The sequence below is a fragment of the Molothrus ater genome, chromosome 16 (assembly GCF_012460135.2).
Source record: "Molothrus ater isolate BHLD 08-10-18 breed brown headed cowbird chromosome 16, BPBGC_Mater_1.1, whole genome shotgun sequence".
NCBI lineage: Eukaryota > Metazoa > Chordata > Aves > Passeriformes > Icteridae > Molothrus > Molothrus ater.
In genome coordinates this window covers 9288058-9310629 of record NC_050493.2, presented here as the reverse complement: position 1 = coordinate 9310629, position 22572 = coordinate 9288058, and the positions used below count along the sequence as shown (strand labels likewise).

The 22572-nt window shown below is 41.3% G+C and overlaps 1 protein-coding gene across 3 annotated transcripts in view; it reads right to left on the bottom strand.

The window, feature by feature from the left end:
* The window catches only part of SHISA9 (shisa family member 9), a 179105-nt gene extending 157139 nt beyond the window's left edge, over window positions 1-21966 (bottom strand). Inside the window, exons 1-3 of one of the 3 annotated variants that reach the window (XM_036392079.2) lie at window positions 21734-21966; window positions 20028-20627; window positions 12704-12831 (exon numbers count right to left, since the gene is read on the bottom strand). In XM_036392079.2, the coding sequence (XP_036247972.1) occupies window positions 12704-12831; window positions 20028-20551 (652 nt within the window). In that variant the 5' untranslated portion in view covers window positions 20552-20627; window positions 21734-21966. Of the gene's footprint in view, window positions 1-12703; window positions 12832-20027; window positions 20846-21487; window positions 21648-21733 lie in introns of those variants that run through there. The other 2 variants (XM_036392080.2, XM_036392078.2) reach the window with 2 other exon arrangements.
* Between the last annotated feature and the right edge of the window lie 606 nt (window positions 21967-22572).

The window sequence follows — 22572 nt, the reverse complement described above, 5'->3', positions numbered from 1 at the left end:
GACTTTGATGACCAGATCTCACTGTTTGATGATCACAGACTCTCAGAGCAGCATCTCAATACTTATGTGATTTATGGATCCAAACTTTGGGCTAACAATGCCCTGTAGCATTTTATTGTGCTCACTAAATAACTCGAGGTTTATTGTTCTTAAAAGAGAACAGGGTAATGCAATTTTTATTTTGTCTAGCTGTCTGTTACTCCCTCAAGTAACTTTTTATTCCTTTGCCCTTTTTGGTGTTATTGAGATCTCAAGGATGAGATGTTTCTGCAGCTGTTAGGAAAACAAATGGCTGAATGGAGACAAAAGGCTGAACCACAATCTTTACAGTTGTTTGCTTGGTTTGTTCTGCTTGCTGATCAGTCAGGATATGTAGCCTAGGATGGGCAACTCTGAAAAAATCAGAGATTATTCCCTGGCCAAACAAAATCAAGGAACACAGGAGGAACCTGAGGTACTGCATGTGGGTTATTGAGATGCAGAGGGGAGAGGCACAATCCTCCTCCTCCTGATGAACAGACACGAGAGCTGGTAAAGAGGAAAGGGAAACTTTAGTGTTATTCCAGTGGACAATTTCAGCAGAGTAAAGCACTAAGTTACAGAGACCAGATTTTCATGGACCACTTGCCTTCCTTTCTAAAAATGTTTGGGTGATTTTGACACTTATAAAATCTGAAAATCTCTCCTTATGCATAGGGCAGATAGGTGATTCACACTTTGCAGCATAGCTCTAGTTCTGTGTCTCTGGTTCCAGAAACATCTTCATCTATCTCCCTATGTTTGTAGTAATGATGGAAAAGGTGTCACCTAGGAAATGAAGTGTAGCTTGCAAATAAATATTTCAAAGCAGATTTTCACAAGGAAATGTTAATGGTTCTAAAATGCTAGACTATGACAATACAAGGTCATCATATTATAAACTGATATATACATACATTTGTGTGTGTTTGAAAGGAACCCTGCAGCACTGCTGTTCTTTACTGTAATTTTGTTACTCTGAGAGGAAAGAAACATAATATATTTGCATAAAGTTATTTAGATCTCATTATGAGAGGCATAGGATCACAGTCAGAAAAAAATTAGTCAGCTAATTATTAGATTAGTGCATAAAATTATTAATATAATGAACAAACTGTAGAAAGAGACAGCTTAATAGTATAAGTTGTAGTTTATATGCTTATCCTCTGTATCTGCTAAAATTTGGATATTTTCAAAGCATAAACAATTTTAATATTCTTAAAGATTCAGAAGTTTCTGGTATTTGTTACTGGTTTTGCTACAAACATTTTTGTCCAGACTCTGTGCCTGGTCTCTCTATCCCCACACTAATACCTTTACATGGATAAGGTAACATTTGAGCTTACTGACTTTGATGCAAAAACCTGTAGACACAAGATTAATCCCAGAAACATAGTAAAGAGATGGCTTTATAAGTGAATTTTGCAATTATAGGTCCTAAAGAAACCTTTATTCTAGTTAAACATTTAGGAATAAATCCTCTGCTAATATCTTATCCCTTCTGATTTTATATGGATTCTTGAAGATCTTTTCTGGGGTTAATTGTGTGTGAAAGAAATTATTCCTTTTCACAGACCTCTTTTCTTAAGTGGAGGCCCCTTAGCAAGGAGGAAAAACAAGAATCCAAGAAAAATAAGTGTTAAAATTGTAGGAAAGATGTTATTCATCATTAATGTAAATACTTTTACTTTAAAAATCCTTAAAGAAGTTCATTTAACTAAGTAAAGCATTTACTGGCAATTTCAGTACAGAGCTATGACTGGAAACTTGAAACTGTTCTAACCAAAGTGGTGGCCAGGTTTGTTTTTCAGAAATGATAAGGAATGTTTCCTCATAAAATCAATGGGTGTTTAGAAATTAACTTGAAACTTTACCAAGAATCTGGACTACTCTAGGAGGAATGCAGTTTCCAACCTTAGAGCTTTGAAAAAACGAGAAATAGTTTAAACTGCTGTTATAAATGCAAATTATATTCTTTAAACTAGAGTTACTCATTTGATGAAGTAGAGAAAAAAAAACCACATTTCTTTCTTGGAAGCTTTTTATAAAATACAATCTCATTCTTTTTAACACAATATTGCTCCATTAATTTGCTTCTGAAGGTAGGAGCACATTGTTTCACATGGCCAAACCCCCCATGCCAGAGCAGCAGAACCAGTCAGGCTGGTCTTGGCCAACACCCCATTGCAAAGGTGTTCACTTGGAGCCCTCAGTACTTGGAGAGGCCTCTGTGAAACAAATCCACAGTGCTCAGTGCACACAGCATTCCAGGAAAATTTCCTTCCATTTACATAAGGGAAAGCTGCCACCTGTGATTCTATTTTGTGCCAGGGTTCAGTGGTTGGGGATTCAGTATCAGCACAAACTCTCCAATTTCTGCCCCCTGGGGGTGACAGCAGTTGTTCAACCACAGCAGCTGTGCTGCCAAAGGGCACGAGCATCCAAGGGGAGCACAAGTTCCCTTGCCCCTGTGTGCACATGACATTTTCCTCATTTGCAGATGCCCAAATTTCCCTCAAATCAGAACAAAAAGGGAAAGTAGATCTAGCTGAAAACTCCTGCTAGCCTCCTGGCTTCTCAAAAGACTTCTCAAGTGGCTCAAATTTGGTAAATTATTTGGTAGTTTTCACTGCACTTTTCCTAACTAGCTTCTATTGCTCTTGCCAGTGAACATTTTTCCTTTTCCAACACTGAACTGTTTAAGCTGTGTTTTGGGGGGTTTTTTGGGTTATTTTTTGTTTGGTTGGTTGGTTTTTATTTCTTTTTTTGCAAAGCTGTAAGATAAACTTCCTGCATATCCCCTTATCTCTCTCCTTACTCCACATTAACAACAAAACCACAATTCCCCTCGGTAAAGAATGTATGAGGTCCTAAGTGACTTGTAGTGCCCCTGGGTAAAATCCTTGAGCCATTAAAGAGGATGAGAGCTTTACTAGGATTTTTGACCAATCAGAATTTCATCTAATTGGCATAAACTGGCCATTAGTCTAAGCACTGCCAAAATCCTGTTTTGTTGCAAGGCTCAGAGTCTGTTCCTACCCCCACATCAGACTGACACCCACAACCACTCTGTACTCCAGGGCTGGAATGGCCGGTGTGTAGTGCCCTGCTGACAAATGAAACACTGGCAGGCATTTGCTGCACTCCCTGTGTTGTGGCATTTGCTGCATCTCTGTGCTGTGGCATTTGCTGCACTCCCTGTGCTGTGGCATTTGCTGCACTCTCTGTGTTGTGGCATTTGCTGCACTCTGTGCTGTGGCATTTGCTGCACTCTGTGCTGTGGCATTTGCTGCACTCTGTGCTGTGGCATTTGCTGCACTCCCTGTGCTGTGGCATTTGCTGCACTCTGTGCTGTGACATTTGCTGCACTCTGTGCTCTGGCATTTGCTGCACTCCCTGTGCTGTGGCATTTGCTGCACTCTGTGCTGTGGCATTTGCTGCACTCTGTGCTGTGGCATTTGCTGCACTCCCTGTGCTGTGGCATTTGCTGCACTCTGTGCTCTGGCATTTGCTGCACTCCCTGTGCTGTGGCATTTGCTGCACTCCCTGTGCTGTGGCATTTGCTGCACTCCCTGTGCTGTGGCATTTGCTGCACTCTCTGTGCTGTGGCATTTGCTGCACTCTCTGTGTTGTGGCATTTGCTGCACTCTGTGCTGTGGCATTTGCTGCACTCCCTGTGCTGTGGCATTTGCTGCACTCTCTGTGCTGTGGCATTTGCTGCACTCTCTGTGTTGTGGCATTTGCTGCACTCTGTGCTGTGGCATTTGCTGCACTCCCTGTGCTGTGGCATTCCCTGCTGTTCTGGCCAGAACTGCTGGCTGCAGGCTCCCTGGAACAATCCCACCCAGCACCATCAAACAGGGTTTGCAGGCACAGAGGAGCAGCAGGTACAGCAATAGGAGGCACAGGCTTCTGCATGTGTAGAGAATGGGGTGAGAGAAAATAATAAAGCAGTTCAAAAGTGATCAGATTAGCTCTTGAAAAGCAAGGGTCTACATGGCAAAAGCTGGGGTTTTTTTGCTCTTGGCTGCTGTGCTCTGGAGTGTAAAGAGTGAACTAACACAATGAAAACAAACTTTTCAGGGCAAAAACTGCTCTGTTTTTGAGAGTTTATTGTGGACACCTCCAGCTTAACAAGTGCTAACTCAAATAATGTCCAAACTTTGTTATGTACATTCTCTTTTGTATATGCTCTTGGCTGTGTATAGATAGCTATTGATCAAATGTGCATTTGCTCTAATTGACAAGGAGTGAATGGTAAATGGCAATTAGATCATTTCGGATTATGTTGCAAATTCATTACAGGTTCAGAAGTATAGTTATAGCCTTAAGCTTGGGTGAACAGACATGTTGCTTAACTGGATGAGCTGAAACCAAAATTATGTTACTGAAGGAATCTTGAAAGCAATTTAGATGTGATAACTAAAAAATCAAGATTAAATTCAAATCCACATAGTAATCATCTGGGAATGATTATCAATGCAGTTTTGTAGCATGGTTCCAGAGATTTTTTTCCAACTTTTTTTCTATTATAAAAATCAACAAAATAAAATTAGTTCATAAAATATTCAACACACTCAGTTCCCTTCTTGACTTTATCCTATGATAATAAAATTGGAATCAGAGCCAATATGTACATTTCAAGGAAATTTATAATGTAAAGCAGAGAACATAGAACAAAGTACAAAAATCATTTATGATTGAAACTGTAGATTGAAGTTGGGGCAAGTCTCTCCCTGAGTAGCATCCTACAATTGCCTCATAAGGTTGGGATTTGTATTCATAAGCTTTTTAATATATGCAGCCAACCTCTTATTCTTTATTGTGTAACCACTGCACTGATTCTGCTTGGGAAAGTTGGGATGACTGATTGAAAAATTAGGAAGAAATTGATTTTACAGAATGTTAAATTTCTGATGAGAGCATTTTAACATCTAAAATACAGTTTCAAAGTTTTGCACAGCCAAAATGATAAAAAGTAATCTTTATAGCTGTGAATATATTAGTTTAATGCTTGCACCTGCATATGCAGACAGAATTGATCTATTTGGGATTTTACATTTTTGTCATTTTTGTTACCAATCTATGACTTCTGAGACAAAATATGAGGGTGGGAGTTCAAGGATTTAGAGAGATGATTAAGCTCTAATTCAACAGTTAAAAAACATGTTGTCTTGGCATAAAAAAGACAAGCATAGTTTGTATGAGGGCAAACAACAATGAAAGCAAAAGGTAGTTTTTGTTTGCCTTTTAGTGAGGTTATTCTTACCATATTAAAAAATAAGGTGTCTCAGTCTATCCTTCATTTTGATGAGCACAAATCTGGCAGAATGCAACCATAAAAAGGTTGTGTTGATGGTTTGGGTTTTTTTCAAAACATGATTCCTACTAGTTTGGCAGTGTTTTCTGTCCTAGTTTTTGACATCAAGAATCCCAGTGACTTGAAAGACAACAATGGGCATGAAGCACTGATGATGGATATTGCTGGGAATATCTGGCACTGGAAGTTATTCAACAAGGAAAGTATTATTATTTGGTGTGCCTGTCCGATGACAAAATACAATTTTAGCTACTAAATTCAGTAGTATATAATAGGAATAGCACCTCATTAATCAAATTTGTTAAGTAAAATTTAGATTGGAAAGTGAAATCACAAGGGAAACACATCACTGTTTTCCAAAGATATTGAACTTTTCATTTTGTAGATGATAAATATGTCCCTGCAGCATCAGGCAACACCTCAAAGTACAACTCTGCACCCCAATGACAGCAGAATGAGTCTCATCCTTCAGATGTGTTATTGAAGTCTGCTGGTGTGTGACTCAAAGCTGCTATATAATAGTCTAGTACAGCAATCCTCTCTCCTGTCATACCAATACTTTTATTATTTTATTAAATAATCATTCTGCCTTTTAACTGCAGTATAAAATGCAACAATATATTCTTAGTATTTTTTTATTACCATAATGTTAATTCTTGCACTAAAGGATAATGTCAGTGACTGACTGTATTTCTCCCAAATACATTTTACACTGATGAATATGTTTATTAAGATATGTCAAATGATTTCTCTGAATTAAAAGCTGAGTAGAAGTAAATGATAGGATGCAAGGCAGTAATCCAATCTCATTGCTCTTATTGTACAATAAATGAAGAAAGATAGAGCAAAAACTTCACTGTGCAGTTCTAATGGAAATCCTTATAAGCAGCAGAGCTTATGAAGACCTACCCAATACAACCCAAACCTAAAATTGCACCCAGGATCCATGACAGCCTCACGGAGTTTCCAATAAAATCTAACAAAAAATATTTGAGCCCAAAGAAGAGGCCTACTGAACATATGGAATGATGTTAAGTTCAGTTTGATTTGGTTACAAACCCAGTTCCTCAGTCCTGTTCATGCAAAATTTTACATTTAGTATTGCTTTTGCTTTTCATTTTTTTCATTTGCCAGATTAAGCAAACAGGATGATTCCAAAGGCATGGAATTAAATGTTTGGTAAGAGCAATGCCAGAGTTCTAACATAGTACACTTGGTGAAGACTGGTGTAGTTACAAATAAATAGACATTGTGTATGATGTATAGTTACATTTTCAAAATTATCCTGTTTTTGTAAAAATTTAATTGATGAAATCTACCAAGAGTCAATGACAAATGAGATATTTCATTTGTTTTCCTTTTTTTTTTTCTAAACAACCCCAGAATCTCTCATTTTCAGGTTGTAATTAACTTCCTTGAAAATATTCATTGGTGTTTCAAGAAGTTTCAGAGCATCTTCTCATAAATCAACATCATGCATCTGAATTAAAATTTGAATGTAAATTAGAAACATTTTATATTAATGATTGTGAGGCTAAACAGAGATTCAGAACTGATTAAACACCACTGTCTTCCAGTGACTGAGTTGCAAGAGGAATGCATTTTCAGACTCTACATTTCCCATACATATGGAAAATTTGGTTTCCACATGGAAGCTCTGGATATCTGGAATGCACTGCTATAGCTGTAGTTATATTTTAAAAATTCTATCACTAATTTGCCAATGCTTTGAAGTTGTAGCAAGATTTCAGTTTAAGTCAGTATGTAGAAATTAATTTAAAGGTTTGAAAAAGTCTCAAGATAGCTGTGACAAAGCAGTTTGCAGCTTCTAACCTCAAACAGAACTTATATTTAAATATACAATATTTCTTTTGACATGGCTGGTGATAGTAGTGTGGGCTTTTACTTGGATGATTAGTGTGTAAAATGTATCATTTAAATGTGGACTTTGTCCTCTTAGCTGTATATTACAGTCAGAATGCCATAAGCAGCTCTCTCCCAGGGTTAACTGAAAGCTGAACTTGTGTTTAGCTCAGGAATTTAATCTAAATTATCAGATTCTCTTAGTGTTAAGGTGTTTCCTGTATAGACCGCAGAAACCCCAGTAAAATGAGTTTTTGCACAGTGGCAGAGAAGAATAAGGCTTTAAATGTAAGCAAGTTCCCAGTATTGCTGACTCCAGTCCCCTCTGTCACTGCAGACTCTTGTGCACCAAGGACACCCTCCAGTTAAGCTGGCCAGTTTATTCTCCCTCATTCTTCACTGTCTTGGGGCACTCCATCAGCAATACTTCTTCACTGCTTCTGTCAATCTGCTCAAACTATCTTTTTCTTGGCTGAAAACTTATTCGTGTTGCTCATCTTTCTACTCACAGAACACGGCCCTGTCTACACAGCTCAACTTCTGAGTCTCTTGTCCTTCTAAGTGAGCAGATTAACAGCTAATTAAACTTTATATAGTTTATAAAGAAGAAAATAGTGCAATTCCTCTGGAACATTCACCCGTGCACAAAGCCAGCTCTAAATAAGGATTTCACTGTAATCAGACAACCCAGACACCAAAGAAGCCCAACAATGTTATTTGCTCAGTCCTTTGCATTTTGCAGCCCTCTGTCCACACAAGAGGTTTGGTGGAGCTTCAAGGCCCCTGTGACCAGAAGCACAATGTTACAATAATGCTGCACATCCTCAACAACCACTTCTTCAAAATCATGCAATTAATTGTCCAAAAGTTACTGTGTAAGCAAATTAGTGCTCATGTTTGATGTGCTACCTGAGCTTTACATATGGAACAGCAGGACTTCTCTGTACTGAAGTTTCTTAGTAAGCCTCCCTGCTTATTTCCAATGACCAACAGTAGGAATTACATTTAGGCAATGCAAGACAATGAATCATCTGATTTAAACATGTTATGTATGTTAAACTTAAAAATAATTAATTTGCCAAAGACAACAAGAAAAGCTTATTCACTAGTGATGAAAGACTGAAAAATATTCTTGTGAATTCTATTTTCACAGTGTCAAACTCTTGACAGTTCCTGCCACAGGAAAACACAAGCTGAGCTTCTATGTGCAGAAATGGGGAGATGAACAGGGATATGCAATACAGAATTTTTATTGTAATGTTCAAGGACTTCAAAAAATATCCTCCTATTTAAATGCCTACTGCCTCAACACAGAAATAAAGAAAAAATAAAAGTTAACTTATCATAAGGCACCAGTTATAGAGATAGCATAGCTTTGTTTTCAACATTAGCATTTGTTGTTAGTCAGTATCCAGGACAACTGACAATCAAATGCAGCAGCAAACACAACGCTGAATATATTTTTTAAAAGGTCACTTTAATCACATGTGCTGCAAATTTTTAGCTAGTATTAAAGCTGGCCATTTGAAACAGTGCAACATTTCCTTCTTTGAATCATGTGTTTAAAATCCACTTTTTAAAATTCAAAATAAAGAAATAATTCATACATGTCAAACTAAATAAGAGCATTTTTCATCTTTAAAAGCTCCTTAATCGATAATTGGCTTTCTTTTAAAATCACCTTTATGGTGGGAGCCTGCATAAATTGTTTAAATTTACTAGTGCAAGGCTGGTTCTTGGGAAATAGTAACAGAGCTTTTACTGATCATTAGGGAAAGTGACTGTGAATTGCACCAACTGAAAGATTTTTTTCACTCTGCTATCACAGATCATGAATCAGAAATAATAGCAGTAATCACGTTTCAGAAATGAGGATGTAGCTATGAAGCCTCCTAACTCCCACTCCATCAGTGTTATAATCCCAACTAGTTAAATAAACCCCTTACTTCTAACACAATAAGTAGAAAAAGAAAAAAAACCAAAACATGAAGAGAAAAGAATACCTTGAGTGCTGCTGCTTTAAGATCCCTTAAAGTCAGAGATGCACATAACAAGTCAAATTCTACAGAAAGATTTGCTTTTGGTTTGATGTTTTTAACATAACTTTTTAACTTTATTTTATTTAACATCTCATGTTAGAAGAATTGAATGCTACACTTTTTGATAGGTATGTGCTGCTTGTTTACAAAGCACCCCACATTCTAATGTGTATGAATGAAGGAGACAACAGCAATCCTAAGAAAGGCACAGTAGTGAAAGAAAATTAGGACAACAACCACTAAAGACAATATAGCTTTTACTAAAAATCATCTAGGTTGTCTGGATTCACATGAGCAAAGAAAAACCTGTGTTTCTCAGGAACCTCCAAAATGTCTGTTCTTTTCTGAATATCAAAAAGAAGGGACAAGAAACTGAGTAAACTGCAAGAGTCTGAAAAGAGCTTTTGGCCTTCCACTGGCCTGCAAGCGCTGGCAAATAGCTGCAGGCACCAGAGAAAATCCTTGTCCTCTGGTAACAAAGAGCCCAGAAACAGAAACACACTCATTTTCAGTGTCAGGGATCATGTGAAGTTTGCCATTTTGACAAAAGAGCTTCCCCTCACAAAACACTTTCAGAACGTATTGGCAACATCAGCAAAATGTTTTCAAGAGGACAGAAAGAGCAAATGGACATTCAAATTAGAACATTTTTAATGATGTTTGGCCTTCAACAGCTTGTCTGAAAGACACAGTATGGAAGGGATATGCAATGACTAAGAAATTCCTCCTGCCCAATTCATATTTATGGATCCATGGGAAAAGTTTATCAGCCTCAAATATTTAAGTCTCCTTATGAGATGGCAAGTAGATAAAAAGTGATAACTTAGAAAACTTTAAAAATGCAAATCAGAGTTTATGATGCAATAATTTTACACAATTTCATTTTCTGTGTGTAAGTAAAGACTATGAAAGCTGTGATTCACTCTGGTTTATTTGCTTATTTAAAAGTATCCCAAAAAGGCCTGTCACTTTTCCAGCACTGGTAGTAGGTACTGCTTCACTGCCAAAGTTTCTGTCTGTAATATCCACTCTTGCAGTGTTTCAGAACTTCACTACAAAATTCTGGTCTGCTAAGATACTGACCTTGGAAAATTTGCCTTAATAATTTTCTCTTTATAGAAAGATTTTTTTCCTGCACCATAAATGCGCGTTTTCAACAGATTTCAGTCACTTGTGATGTTCTGGCTAATTCTAGTAGGTCATTTAATCATGTTTTACATCAGTTTATGAGAATAGAATGGCAACAAATACAGAACAATCCACTTGCTATGAAGGAAATATATGAAATATTGGTTATAGGATGCCTTGAGTAATTTCACCACTTGAAGCTTTGCACTTAACAATCTAAAATTATTGACTTTATGCATAACGTTGATTAAAGACTGAAACAATTACCATCAGAGCTGCTGACTTCTGAGGTTTCCTTCTGTAGCAGGAATGGCTGAGATGTGTAAGAAGCACTGTTGGGACTGCCCCTACACATGACCCAAAGGATTAGGACAGACCCATAGTAGCAGCAGTGCTTCTGTGTTGTAAATTGCAGTGGTGCAAGAGCTGCCTCTCAGATAATTCTTCCCTCTGTGCCAGAGGGCCGTATTCTGTGTGAGACAGAGGTGCTATGGCTGTCTAGGGTCAGCATAAACCAACATCCCACTAAATGGGTGCTTTTTTCCTTCCTTGATGCAGTACCTATGTGGCCCTGAGCTGTGTTTATATGCAAGAGTTCCTAGAAGCAGGGCTTAAATCTGAATTCAGATCTGAGAAACAATGAGTTTAAAAGGCTTGCTGTGTTATGTTGTATATTGTAGTACATAATAAGAGTTTTAAGCAAAATATCTCAATGTGATCATCACAAAAATCTAGATAAAATCAATGCAGCAAGAACCTCTTCACCTTCTGACTCCTTCATTAACTGGGATTCTGAATAAACACTTCACATCTGAGAGAAAATAATGGACCCAAAGCCCATTACTATTTGGTACCTTTCCTGAAACATGGTCATGTGAAGGATCAGTTATCAGCAAGTGATACACAGAGCAAAGAGATGCAGTGCACATTCCCATCCTCATTAACCCTTCACAAGTCCAGCTGCAGGTTCCCCTCCAGAAGTGTTTTTACACAGGTAGGGAGTGTGGGTGTGTGCGTCCCTCTCTGCACTGCACATCTGCACAGCCCCAGGTGGAAGCTGTTTGCTGGAGCAGGGCAGACAGATGAGGTGTCACATGATGAGGTGTCACATCTCCCTTTATTCAAAGGCACAGCTTTAATTCTCTCCCATTACTCTGCAGGGATGCAGATAAGGAATGGCCATCAGCCTCTCCCACAAAGCAGGCAGCAGGAGTGCAGGCAGCACATGGAGCTGCTTTCTTCCATTGTCTTTACACCCTTCCACCAAAAAAAGCACCAATAACTGCACAATGCAGTCCAAATAAAACTCCAAATGTAAGCAAACTTTCTTTCTATAGTTAAGGAAAAGATGAGTGCATATACTTTAAGTGTTTCAAAATGTAAATACCAATGCAGTAAAAGTACATTTGCAGTAAAATGCACATCAACACTGATCTACAGCAGAGAATAAAGCCAACCACTATCTACCAATCTAAACTTTCCTGAATGATACCTTTTTATTTTATAAATATATTGAACTTGATTTAGTAACTAAATCCATAATTTAAGTATATAATAAGATATGGCTGAATATAAGTTACATAAATAAGTATTCAAATTACATTTTCAGTGGCATTGTTTATCACAAAAGGAATATGTATCTGTGCATGAGAAAGATCTGTATTGTGCTCTAATACAGACTGGGAAATAAGTTGTCTACGACTTTAGAACCACTTGAAATGTCACCATATCTCACCTGAAGCTCCAAGGTGCACTTTTTTCTTGCCTTCAGTAACATAAACATGTAATAGCAGATACAGAACAAAAACATTATGTAAAAATTAAAGTAATAATCTTCTCATCTTTCCCTTGAGAAAATGAAAACCACATACAACTTGATGCTATCCAGCAAGTATTTAATTACTATACTAGTCGATATGATCTAACAGCCTAATGAGACCACTTTGCTACTGGCTGTTACAGCCCTATGAAATGTATTGTTAAATTCAGCTGTAACCACAACAATTGGTATTTTCATGTAACAAAACACAGAATAAGGCAAAGGCTGATGAGCTTAGCAAAAACAACAGGTAGAAGAAGACAAAGATACAAAATCAAGAAAACTAATTAAAACTAAATACAGTAACTAATTTTCCTATTCAAATTTTATTTATCTCACTGTTGCACTAATCTGCACTAGGAAACTAATTTTTTCTGATTCTGAGAAAATGAATATTTCTAATTTGCAAGAACCCAGGTACTGTTGATCCTCATTTGACATTCAGCAATGTTAGTTTCACAATGCTCTTTTCAGTGCCAGCATTCCAGCTATTGCGAAAGTTAAAATGCAACTTACGGAGGTTATTTGGAGGAGGTCTCGTCTCCATGTTTTCATAATGCTGCACGTGTACTACAATGTTTAGATCTCTTTCCATATGATCTGTTGTACAAGGACCTTGAGGTCGCATAACATCAGCAAGAGCCCTGAAAAACAAACAAAACAGAATGAATCTGCAAAATCTGTAAGACATGTACAATATGTTCCAAGATCTATTTCAGTTTGCGATGCAGTCGATCCTAATGTCTGCTGGAGAAACCAGCTCCCTTCACAGCAAATGCATTGTGAGACTTCACACCTAAGGCTCTTTTTAGGTTGTCTTACTGACAACCTAAAGTTGCTAGAACTAAAACACAGAAACACATTAGGTTGTTTAGGTATCTTGGCTTTGGAGGAACATAATTTTAGCTCCTTGAGCTTGTAGAATTCTGCCACTGCATGTGCTCAGTAACATTAATTGCCATCTTGGTTAAGGTGAGCACCTCAGCACCTAGCTCATGGCTACACCTTTCACAAACTGCTTATTTTCACACTTAGATTACCAATTTCAAAGGAAATTCTCACACGTGCATTTGTAATTAGCACACACCACACAGTGGTCTTCACAGTTTTCATTCCAAAATGTCACTCAAGTTGAAAAGTCATATAACTTCCATGTAGAAGTCCAGTAAGCAGGGATTTAAGGATTTCTTATCCAGATGAGGAGAATAAAAGGTCTTTCTCTAACTTCTGTGAGTGTCCTAGTCTTTAACATAGAGCAAAGCTTGCACAGGAACTCTCCCTGCTCCTTTGAAGGCAGTTTGGAAACAGGATGAAAGCTTTGTGCTAGCATACAGGGAGTAAGCAGAAGGTTCCTGAGTTAGGCCAGGCCCAGGCTGGTGCTGCCAGGGGGCTGCCCTGCAGGGCTGCAGGCAGTCAGACAGACAGACAGACCAGTCCTGCTCTGGGGACTGTGTAAGGACCAGTTCCACTGCCCAGTGTCCTGCTGGCTGTGGGTTTGCCCTGCAGGGCTGCAGGCAGTCAGACAGACAGACAGACCAGTCCTGCTCTGGGGACTGTGTAAGGACCAGTTCCACTGCCCAGTGTCCTGCTGGCTGTAAGGGCATCCTTAGGCACACAGATAAACACACACACCTGGATCAGCCCTGTGGAGCCAGAGGTACTGACCAAGTTTGAAGCTCTAAAACTACCCACAGGGCCACATCTAACTCTGCCTGTGAGTCTGTGCTGTCCTGCCAGAGTTCCATAGGAGCAGGATCAGTCCTTACCTGTGTGCCAGAGCTACCTGCTGAACTACTGTGCACTAGGAAATAATTGGCCCACCTGCAGGAGCTGTTGCCTTAGGCAAAGGAAAGTTTTCTATGTGCAGTATGTGTTACCAGGGTCTTCAGTGCAAATCTTTTCTATTCAGGTCAATGCATAATGGACCATTATTTAGCTCCTTTTTGGTTTATTGTTTTTAATTTTTACACCTCTTGAGCAATTTTTTAAGGGTGTGGACACATTTTCTGGGCACTATGCCCAGTTTAGTTTAATTTTCTACAAAATTATATACAGTGTCCCAGATACTGCATCAAGAAATACTGGCTTATAAACTAATATATAAATAAATAATAAGCATATTCCATGGCAAGTGCCATCTAGTTCCTTCACTGTACTTCTGTGACATTATGATTTCTCAATCAAGCAGCCCTATACTTTCAATTATTGTAAAGTAAGTAGCCTCCTTTACGTTACAGAGAGAAATCCTGAGCTGGATCTTGTTTTCAGATTGCTGGAACATTGCTTGGGTACACAGCTGAACAATACTGATGTTTTCTTGTGTTTATGACTAACATTATGTTATTAAGATATTAGATAGAGTTGTGATCAACATGTTAGAGAATACTCTGTTGATCCTGGAAAAGGTCAGAAGACAGTAACCACATGATTAATGGTATCAGAGTAATGCTCCCATTTGAAGCAGTGCTTAGACTGCAGAAATAGCAGAGCTGGCCTACATAGCAGAATAATAAAAATTCAACAGAAGAGATCTCACAAAGACATGTAGAAATGATGAAAAAGGAAAGCATTATATTGCAAAAACAATTTAAAATAAGTGGGGACCAAAACCATTAATATCTAGTCAATTTATGCAAATATCTCTCTATACAGAGGAAATTGTTGACATCAATATTAATTCTAATTCCAGAGGCAGGTGAACACATTTCTGTGGGAAGGGAAAGAAAAAGTAAATGAAAGTTCCTAACTCCAGTGTGGGAGTCAAAACTGTGAGATCTAAGTATTTCCCCACTTTGTGAGAGTGGGTTTTCAGAAATCCTTTCCTCATTGCTCTTAGTCTGATGGTAAATATTGTTTGCTGTAGACTTTAAATAACACCCTGTATGATGGCAGATGAACTACTGCCTGTCTATGAAAATGCTAAGTTTTCTACCAGTTCAGGGTAGCTTTTTTCAAATTATTTTCAAGGAATTACCTGTCCAATTCCTCCTTCTGTATTAAGAAAAGATTACTCAGCATCAAGTTCTGGTTTTAATAACACAGCACCTATACTGTGTTAGCCAAACTCATACAATCTTCTCAGGGCAGAATAGCTCCTATAACTGAGAGCATGTCCTTATTCTCCACTGATGTCAGAGAGAGTTAAAAGTGTGTAGCAGCTTCAGTATCACTGAAGTACAAAGGAAATGCTGTACCTGCATTTTGTTCTTTTAGGGATTTGCCCGTATAATGAAGTGGATAAAGGGAGGCTTGTTCCCCCGTACATGACAAAATCCTTGAACAGATGTTTGCTTTGAAAAATTCCACATTGGCCAGGAGACTTTTAAAATACCTTCATGCATTTGTCTCACCTAAGTATAGTCATACAGATTTTTTTCATTATCTAAAGAAATTGTTATAGTCAGTCCCATTGAAAAGTTAAGCTTTTCACAGAGGGTCTTTACCTACACCTATTTACCCACTGGATGATTTTTTAAGGAAATGCAAAGTGCAAGATAATCTCCTAATCAGGAAGCAGAATCATTAAGACCTGTGCAGGGATATTGGCTGTAGTATTACAAAAGTGGAGAAGTGTTACCTATGTAGGAGTTCATGGCCAAGAATTATCCAAGTATCACAAAACTTCAGCATTTCTCTTGCCATAAGATTTTTCTTTTTGGATATGTAATACTGGTCTGGGATGTTATAAAGCATGTGGAGCCAGGCATTTCCCTTATGGGTACAAGCTGAAAGAAGCTGAAACACAGAGGTTAATTCATGATAGGTCACTTGTCATACTTTGCCTCCAAAACTGGGTCAAAACCCATAAGGGAAATAATTTGACACATTGGATTCAGGATTTTGGCAAGTCAGGCCATTTTTGGCCCCAACTACGTGTCTTTTAAATGATCAATAAAAGACTTCAGTCCTGAGCTCAGCACTGGGCACTTTCTTCCTTGTGAAGGAAGAAGGAAGAGCTCAGATGGTTCACAATATTTGTAAGACTGTAACACACTGTCAGAAGCACTGTTTTAAAAACCAGGAGTTACAGCATAAGAGCATAATTTTAAACATTTTCCTTTCAGTTCTTGGTTTGTTTACACATTCTCCATAAGGATTAAGGAAGAAGACAAAAGGTGCAGTTGTATTTACAGAATAATCTCCTCATGCAACGGAGGTAAAGCTTTTTTATTTTCTATTCATTTTTGAGAGAGAATTCTCCACTTGAACTGATGGAGCCTTCCAGGCCCATTGGTGTAGTCTCAAGCAGCAAGAACGTGCTGCCCTCATATGCCTAACAAAGCTCCTGGTCTGCTTCAGCAGGCAGATCAAATCTGTGTCCTCTCATGCACAACACTGCCACATTCCCTCCCTCTGCCACAGCTCCCTCCTACACCAGCTGATTTCCTTATTCTCCTCAAAGCAGGAGGGGAAAGGAAGAGCTACTCTGGATACTACTATTACCTGCTTAGTCTTGGACACTGTAGCTGAAGGGAATACTCATCTCCTTTAAACATCAAGGAACAAATTTTAAAATAAGGAGAAAAAAACATGTGAGGTCTAAAATGAAATACATCATGCAGAGTTAAATCTGTACTCCCCTCTCCATGTTCATCTTCCAGATTTACACCTCTGTACCAACAGAAAGAAAATGTCAACAGTGCCATACCTGGCCTGTTTCCCCAAAACAAAAGAAGTAACGAGCCCTTTCTCTCTAAGAATGGACAAGTCTTGACTTTTTTTTCTAAAGGGACTCACCCAAAAGAGACTTCTTCCTATGGATGTTTTTTCACTGATTAAATACATTTCCACAATGCTTTTTTCATTGTCAAATATATCAGGAAAATTCAGTGAAGTTAATGAAGTGTTCTTAGTTTGTTTTGGTATAGTAGTAAACAAAATTTAATGAAAGGCAGCTGTATGGAAACTATGCTCAGTTAATAAAGAAAGCTTTCTTTATTAACATTGTACCACTTTTACACACACCAGTGTCTTACTTCAATAGCAGATCTACTGACTGCAAGATGAAGTAATGCAAGAAATTAAAAAGTGTGGCACAGTTTTGCTTCCTATTTTGAAGTCAATGTTCTTATTCCCACGTTTCAGGTCTCTGTTCATATTTTGAAATATTTTTTAGTAAATCTAAAATGGAAATGTATCATTTACATGAGTTATACTCAGTTCATTTTTCTTAAAAAATCAGCCCCCATAAAAAAATCAGTTTCCATTCTGCATTGTCATTTTTGATAAGCAGTACTATCCCTTTCCTAGGTGAATTTTTTTCATAGAAATGAAGGGGATTCAAATTTTTCATATAGCCATTGGCTAGGCAAGGGAAAGGACACAATCTTAGCTGAGGAAATAGATGACAAATCATTCTCTGTGTGTTTCTTGCTGCCAGCCAAAATGGAGTAACACTTATTACTTTTGCTTTGGCCTACCTAACACTCTCGATGCATTAAACTTCTGCTTATTAATAAGGTTCAGTACAGAAAAAAACGTGGGAGGTGTTCCTTTTTGTTTTGTTTTTCTGATGTTGTAGTGATGAATATTATAAAAGAAGGTGACTATGAACACAGCCTACATATTATATCAATTGTTGGTACTATTAACTGTTTAAACAGATAAATTATTTTTAAGCATTGCAGCCTTTTTTCAGAATATTAGTAGTGTAAAATGAGCTAGAATGGAATATTTTAGTTAAACACTCACTTGAGGACTAAGAGGTTACTTCAATTCTTCACTCAATGAATATATTTATAGATTGCCAAAGGGATTTACAAATCTAATTCCTTTTCAAATTAATGTTAAACCTATCCCACAACTGGAATAAGAGCGAACTTATTAAAAAAAAAAAAAGCCATAGATCTTCTTTTTCAGAACATGACTAGCTATTATGTGTACTGAGTGGGTGACTGTTTTGCCATGTGATCATGACTTTCCAAGTTTCTATATAATCCTGCCTTGAAGAGTTTCATGTACAGGATCACAGACGCTGTTAAGTAATCAAGGTAACAGACGACCTTTGCTAAGACCCACTTCAGCAACCTAATCTCTGTGCATACATGACTCAAGGATATGAGAATGATTTTCCAATCCCCCATAATTCTACTTCCATAAACTGAGACAGAATATCCTTTCAGAATACTTTACACCTGTACTTTACATAGCAAATATTTCCACTCACAGAAGCAGGACCTTTTTAAGCCACAATTTGCAGGGATGTCTATAACTTCACTCTGTTCTGGGCTTTGGGAATGTTATGAGCCCTCTTTTTTTGCCTGCACAAAGACCCTATAGAGAGAGACTGAAGCAAGGGAGAGCTTTTTGCAAACAAGCTCTGTGGATTAAAATTTTTTAAAAAATGGGACCCATGTATTGTTTTTCTCAATTTATATTCAAAATGTCTAAAGGATTATCATACCTTCCTCAACAAAAACCATCTTTGCCGAAGTGTCACTGACACACGCTGTTGACTAAAATTTCTGCAATGTGCTTTTCCCCTTAGTAGTAAAGCATATCCATATCAGCCAGTTTATAAATAGCAAATAATAGCTCATGGACTGGTGATGCATTTCAGGAGTATTTCTGTGACTTTCTCTGTTCATTTCAAAATAAGCAGTTAATCAAAAAGTCATGCAGAAACTTCAGTAAAAATGAGGCTCCAGGTGTTGAGTTGATCTCTTGGACTGTCTTTCAAAGGATGACTCTTCAGCTAAGCCTTAAAGATTGTGGGCTACACCATCAGCAGTCGGGGCAAGAGGAAGTTTTCTGCCACACTGCACATCCAGTAGAAGGTATCCTTTCATTGTATTTCATCACTGAACTTGCCCAATATGCTGGGATCTATTTAGACTCTTTAATGGATCTGTTTGCCTTTTTTAATGCCTTTCCCCCATCTGCTTTACTTTCATGTGCCTGGGATTAGCATAAAGAATCAGACAGGCTGCAAACTTGACAAATGTGTTATGCCTTGATTTTGAACTGCTGTGACAATCTGGTTTTGGAATATGTTGTTAAAGACACTGGGCTCTGTCCCGAGTTGCCCACCTGCCTATCCACCACTAGGCAGCCAGGATCTGGAGTAGATGGTACACAGCATTCCTAACTCTAGGTGGGGGAGGTTCTCTTTGATATAACTCAGCCATTACACCGTGGAGACAGTTAGAACACACAAATACATGGATGAGGCAAGACTTTCATATTCCATTTTTTACCTCTCAACAGTTGCTGAAAAAATGTTAAGAAATTCTACAATAGCTTTTCCTTTTTGTGTCTTCCTCTTCCCTTCCACCCTGACTCATTTTCACAGCTTAGAAATTTTACAAATAGCTCACACACTTGCAAGGGCTGGAGGAGTAGGGAAGGTCCTGCCAAAACCATTTTGCAGCTGGAGAAGGAGGGTGAGATGGCATTTGTTTACATCCTTCTGTTGAGAAGTAAAAACATTTTCCAATCTTTGAAGCTGTTGGAAGAGGGAACACATCAGGCTTTCTATAATTCAGTGTTGCTGGTTTCAGAATTTGTTTCTCTATTTATGCACAGTCTATCTGGGAACACTTGCTGGATCTTGTTAGGGAGAGGGTCGGGCACTGCAGATAAAAATGGACTACTGTCTGTGCAGACTCCACAATTATCCCTCATCTTCCTCAATATGCATGTTCTGTGGTAACCTGGGCTGGGGGCACCACAGGAGCTCTGCTCAGCAAAGTTGGTCTCTCTCGGTCGCCTTGCAGGGGAATGCAGCCTGCCTGGCAGGAGTTGTTTGTTTGGCAGGGACACATGGGCTCCTCTCTCCTCTCTAGGGGCTGGGCAGAAGCTAGGGGGGAAGGGGACCCTGCTGCCTGGCACTCAGCCTTACCTGGACATGTGCTCCCGCTGGGGTCTGTGTGCCTTCTCCAGCCCTAGTTTGGTGAAGATCCCCACCAGCACCATGACTGCTACAACCCCACAGATGATGTAGACAATAAGGTTGGTTTTATCCCGGGTAGGGTCATGCAGAGGGTCGTCTATGCGGGAAGGAGGCTTCCCAGTGTTCATCCACAACGGCGTCTCATAGTTTGTGCAGGTGCTTTGATCCAGCCTCGTCTTCTTGAACTTGCAGCAAAACCTGAAGCCACAAGTGCCACAGCAGAAGATGAACTCCCCCGAGCTGCAGTTAAAGGGGGGGTCCCACTGCCCCATCACGTCAAAGTAGCCCCTGCAGAAGTCTGGGGTGGGAGGTGGCTCGGAGGGGTCTATCTGCTCCCCGAGGCTGGAGTGGTTTCCTCCCGAGAGCACCACAAAGCTCCCCAGCTGCTGGCCAGCTTTCTCCTGAGCCCGACACACCAGCGTGAGAAGGTCCGCCACCAAGTAGCCGAAGAGCAGCCGAATAAAGCCTTCCATTCTGCCTCCCAGCCCCGGCTCAGCGATGCTGCTGCCGCCGCCGCTCGAGCTGCTGGATGCTGCGCTGCGCCAGGAGCTGAACATAAAGGGGCTCCGTCAGGAGCCGGGCGTCCGCTCAGCCCGCGCTCGCCTCCAGCACCACGGACAGCCCCGAACGGGCCGGGCAGGGTCCGCAGCCCCCGCGCAGGGTCCGCAGCCCGGCCCCGCTCCGCTCCGGAGCAGCGAGCGCGCGGCACTTGTGGAGCGGAGTGCGCGTGAGAGGGAGCGCGGGAGGAGGAGGAGGAGGAGAAGGAGGAGGAGGAGGAGGAGGAGGAAGAGGAGGACCGAGGGGTGGAGGTGGCGGCGGCGTGCGGGGCACCGCGCCGGGCTGGCAGAGGGGCGTGGAGGGGCCGCCAAGCGGGAGGGCTGAGGCGAGGGCGCTGCAGGGGCGGGAGGAGGAGAAGGGCGAGCGAGGATCCTCCCCGCGCAGCCTGGTGCCAGCGCGGGGCGCCGGGGGCACCCACCCTCCGCTCCCCCGCGGAGCCCGGCGCGCTCTCTCGCACAACTCCCTCAGACACCCGCCGAGCCCCGCCCGCGGCCGGGCTGCCAGGGCAGGGCGCGGGAGGCTGGACGGACCCGCCGCGGCATCCAGCCGCCGGGGAAGGGAGATGTGCCGTGGCGGGCGGGCGAGCGCGGTGCCAGCGGGGAGAGCCCAGCCTGTCCTCTGAGGCGGCCGCGGGAAGCGGCGTGCCAGAGACGGGGCTGCCCGCCCGCCTGTCCCCGCTGGCAGCCCCGCTGAGGGGCCGGCGACTTCTCCCTTTCTCCCTCCCTCTCCCTCTCTCTCTCTCTCTCTTCCTCCCTTCCAGCCCCTCTGTGGGGCTCTCCGTCCTCGCGTCAGCCCCGCCGCAGAGCCGCCCCCCGCCTCGCCCCCCTCACCCGCTCCCCGCCATCCCTTACATAAGAGACCTCCCGTCCCGGCGGGCGCTCCCGACAGGTGCGGCTCCAAAAGCGCGGGAGCGCCTCCTCGTCCCTCGCCTCCCTCAGCCCGCCCCGCGCCGAGCGGGGTAGGGGACAGCCGGCGCAGGCTGGGCTGCGCTGGGCGAACGTGGGGCAGCTCCGCGGCAGGAGAGCTCCTCTGCCGATAAGTAGAGCGCTCCTTCTCCCGGGAACTCCTCTCCGAGCGCTCTCCGGAGACGCACTCACCTGCGAGGCCAAGGCAGGTGCCGCGGGCGGAGCGGCGCCCATGGGGCCGCGCCTCCGCTAAGGCCGGGCGGGAGCGGGCTCTGCCCCGGCGTGCCGAGCACAGGTACGGCGGTGCTCGCAGTGCATGCTGCCGAGCGGGGCTTTGTCTGCTAAACATGAGCTGCTCCCGCGCATCATTTATTTAAAAATCTCCTTATAGTGTCAGTCAGTTGGCTCCAGAGGGCACGGTGAGGCAGCGGGTTGTTTGCCAGATACAGAATTGAAATAACTTCCCCCAAACAGAGAACTGACTCTGGGAAAGACTTTTTAGTGATTCGCTCTCCATCGCTGTTACTTAACTCTCTCATCTCTGTCGTTTGGTTCGGCGGTAACCTGTGCAAGTAGCAATAATATTATCCTGAATACTATGCTGCCACCAAATGTAGGAAATAAGCCCACTATGGCGCGATTTAACAGTGTGGGCTGGTGCTGAAAGCCGCTTCCCTTTTCCTGCCTTGCCGTGGCCTCCAGGGCTGCCCTTGGCTCTGGGGAAGGCTGGAGTGCTGGGCTCTGCCACGCCAGGCTGCCCTCCCTCTCCCTCTGCATCCCCGACGCTCTTCAGGAACTTGGGCCAAGTCCGTGTGGAGTTGTTACGCAGTAAATAAATGGAAAGGTGAGGCAGAGGACAAAGCAGACGTTTGGAATCTGAGAGGCCTGTAGTTAGCTAATTGCAATCCTTTGCCTTCTCTTAAAAATAGACTCTAAGTACAGTGATGATTCCACTGAATGGTTTGACAGTAAGCCTGGCATCTTTGTCCAGGAGGTAGGTAGAAAGCCCCTTTTTTTCTCAGCAGAGAAAA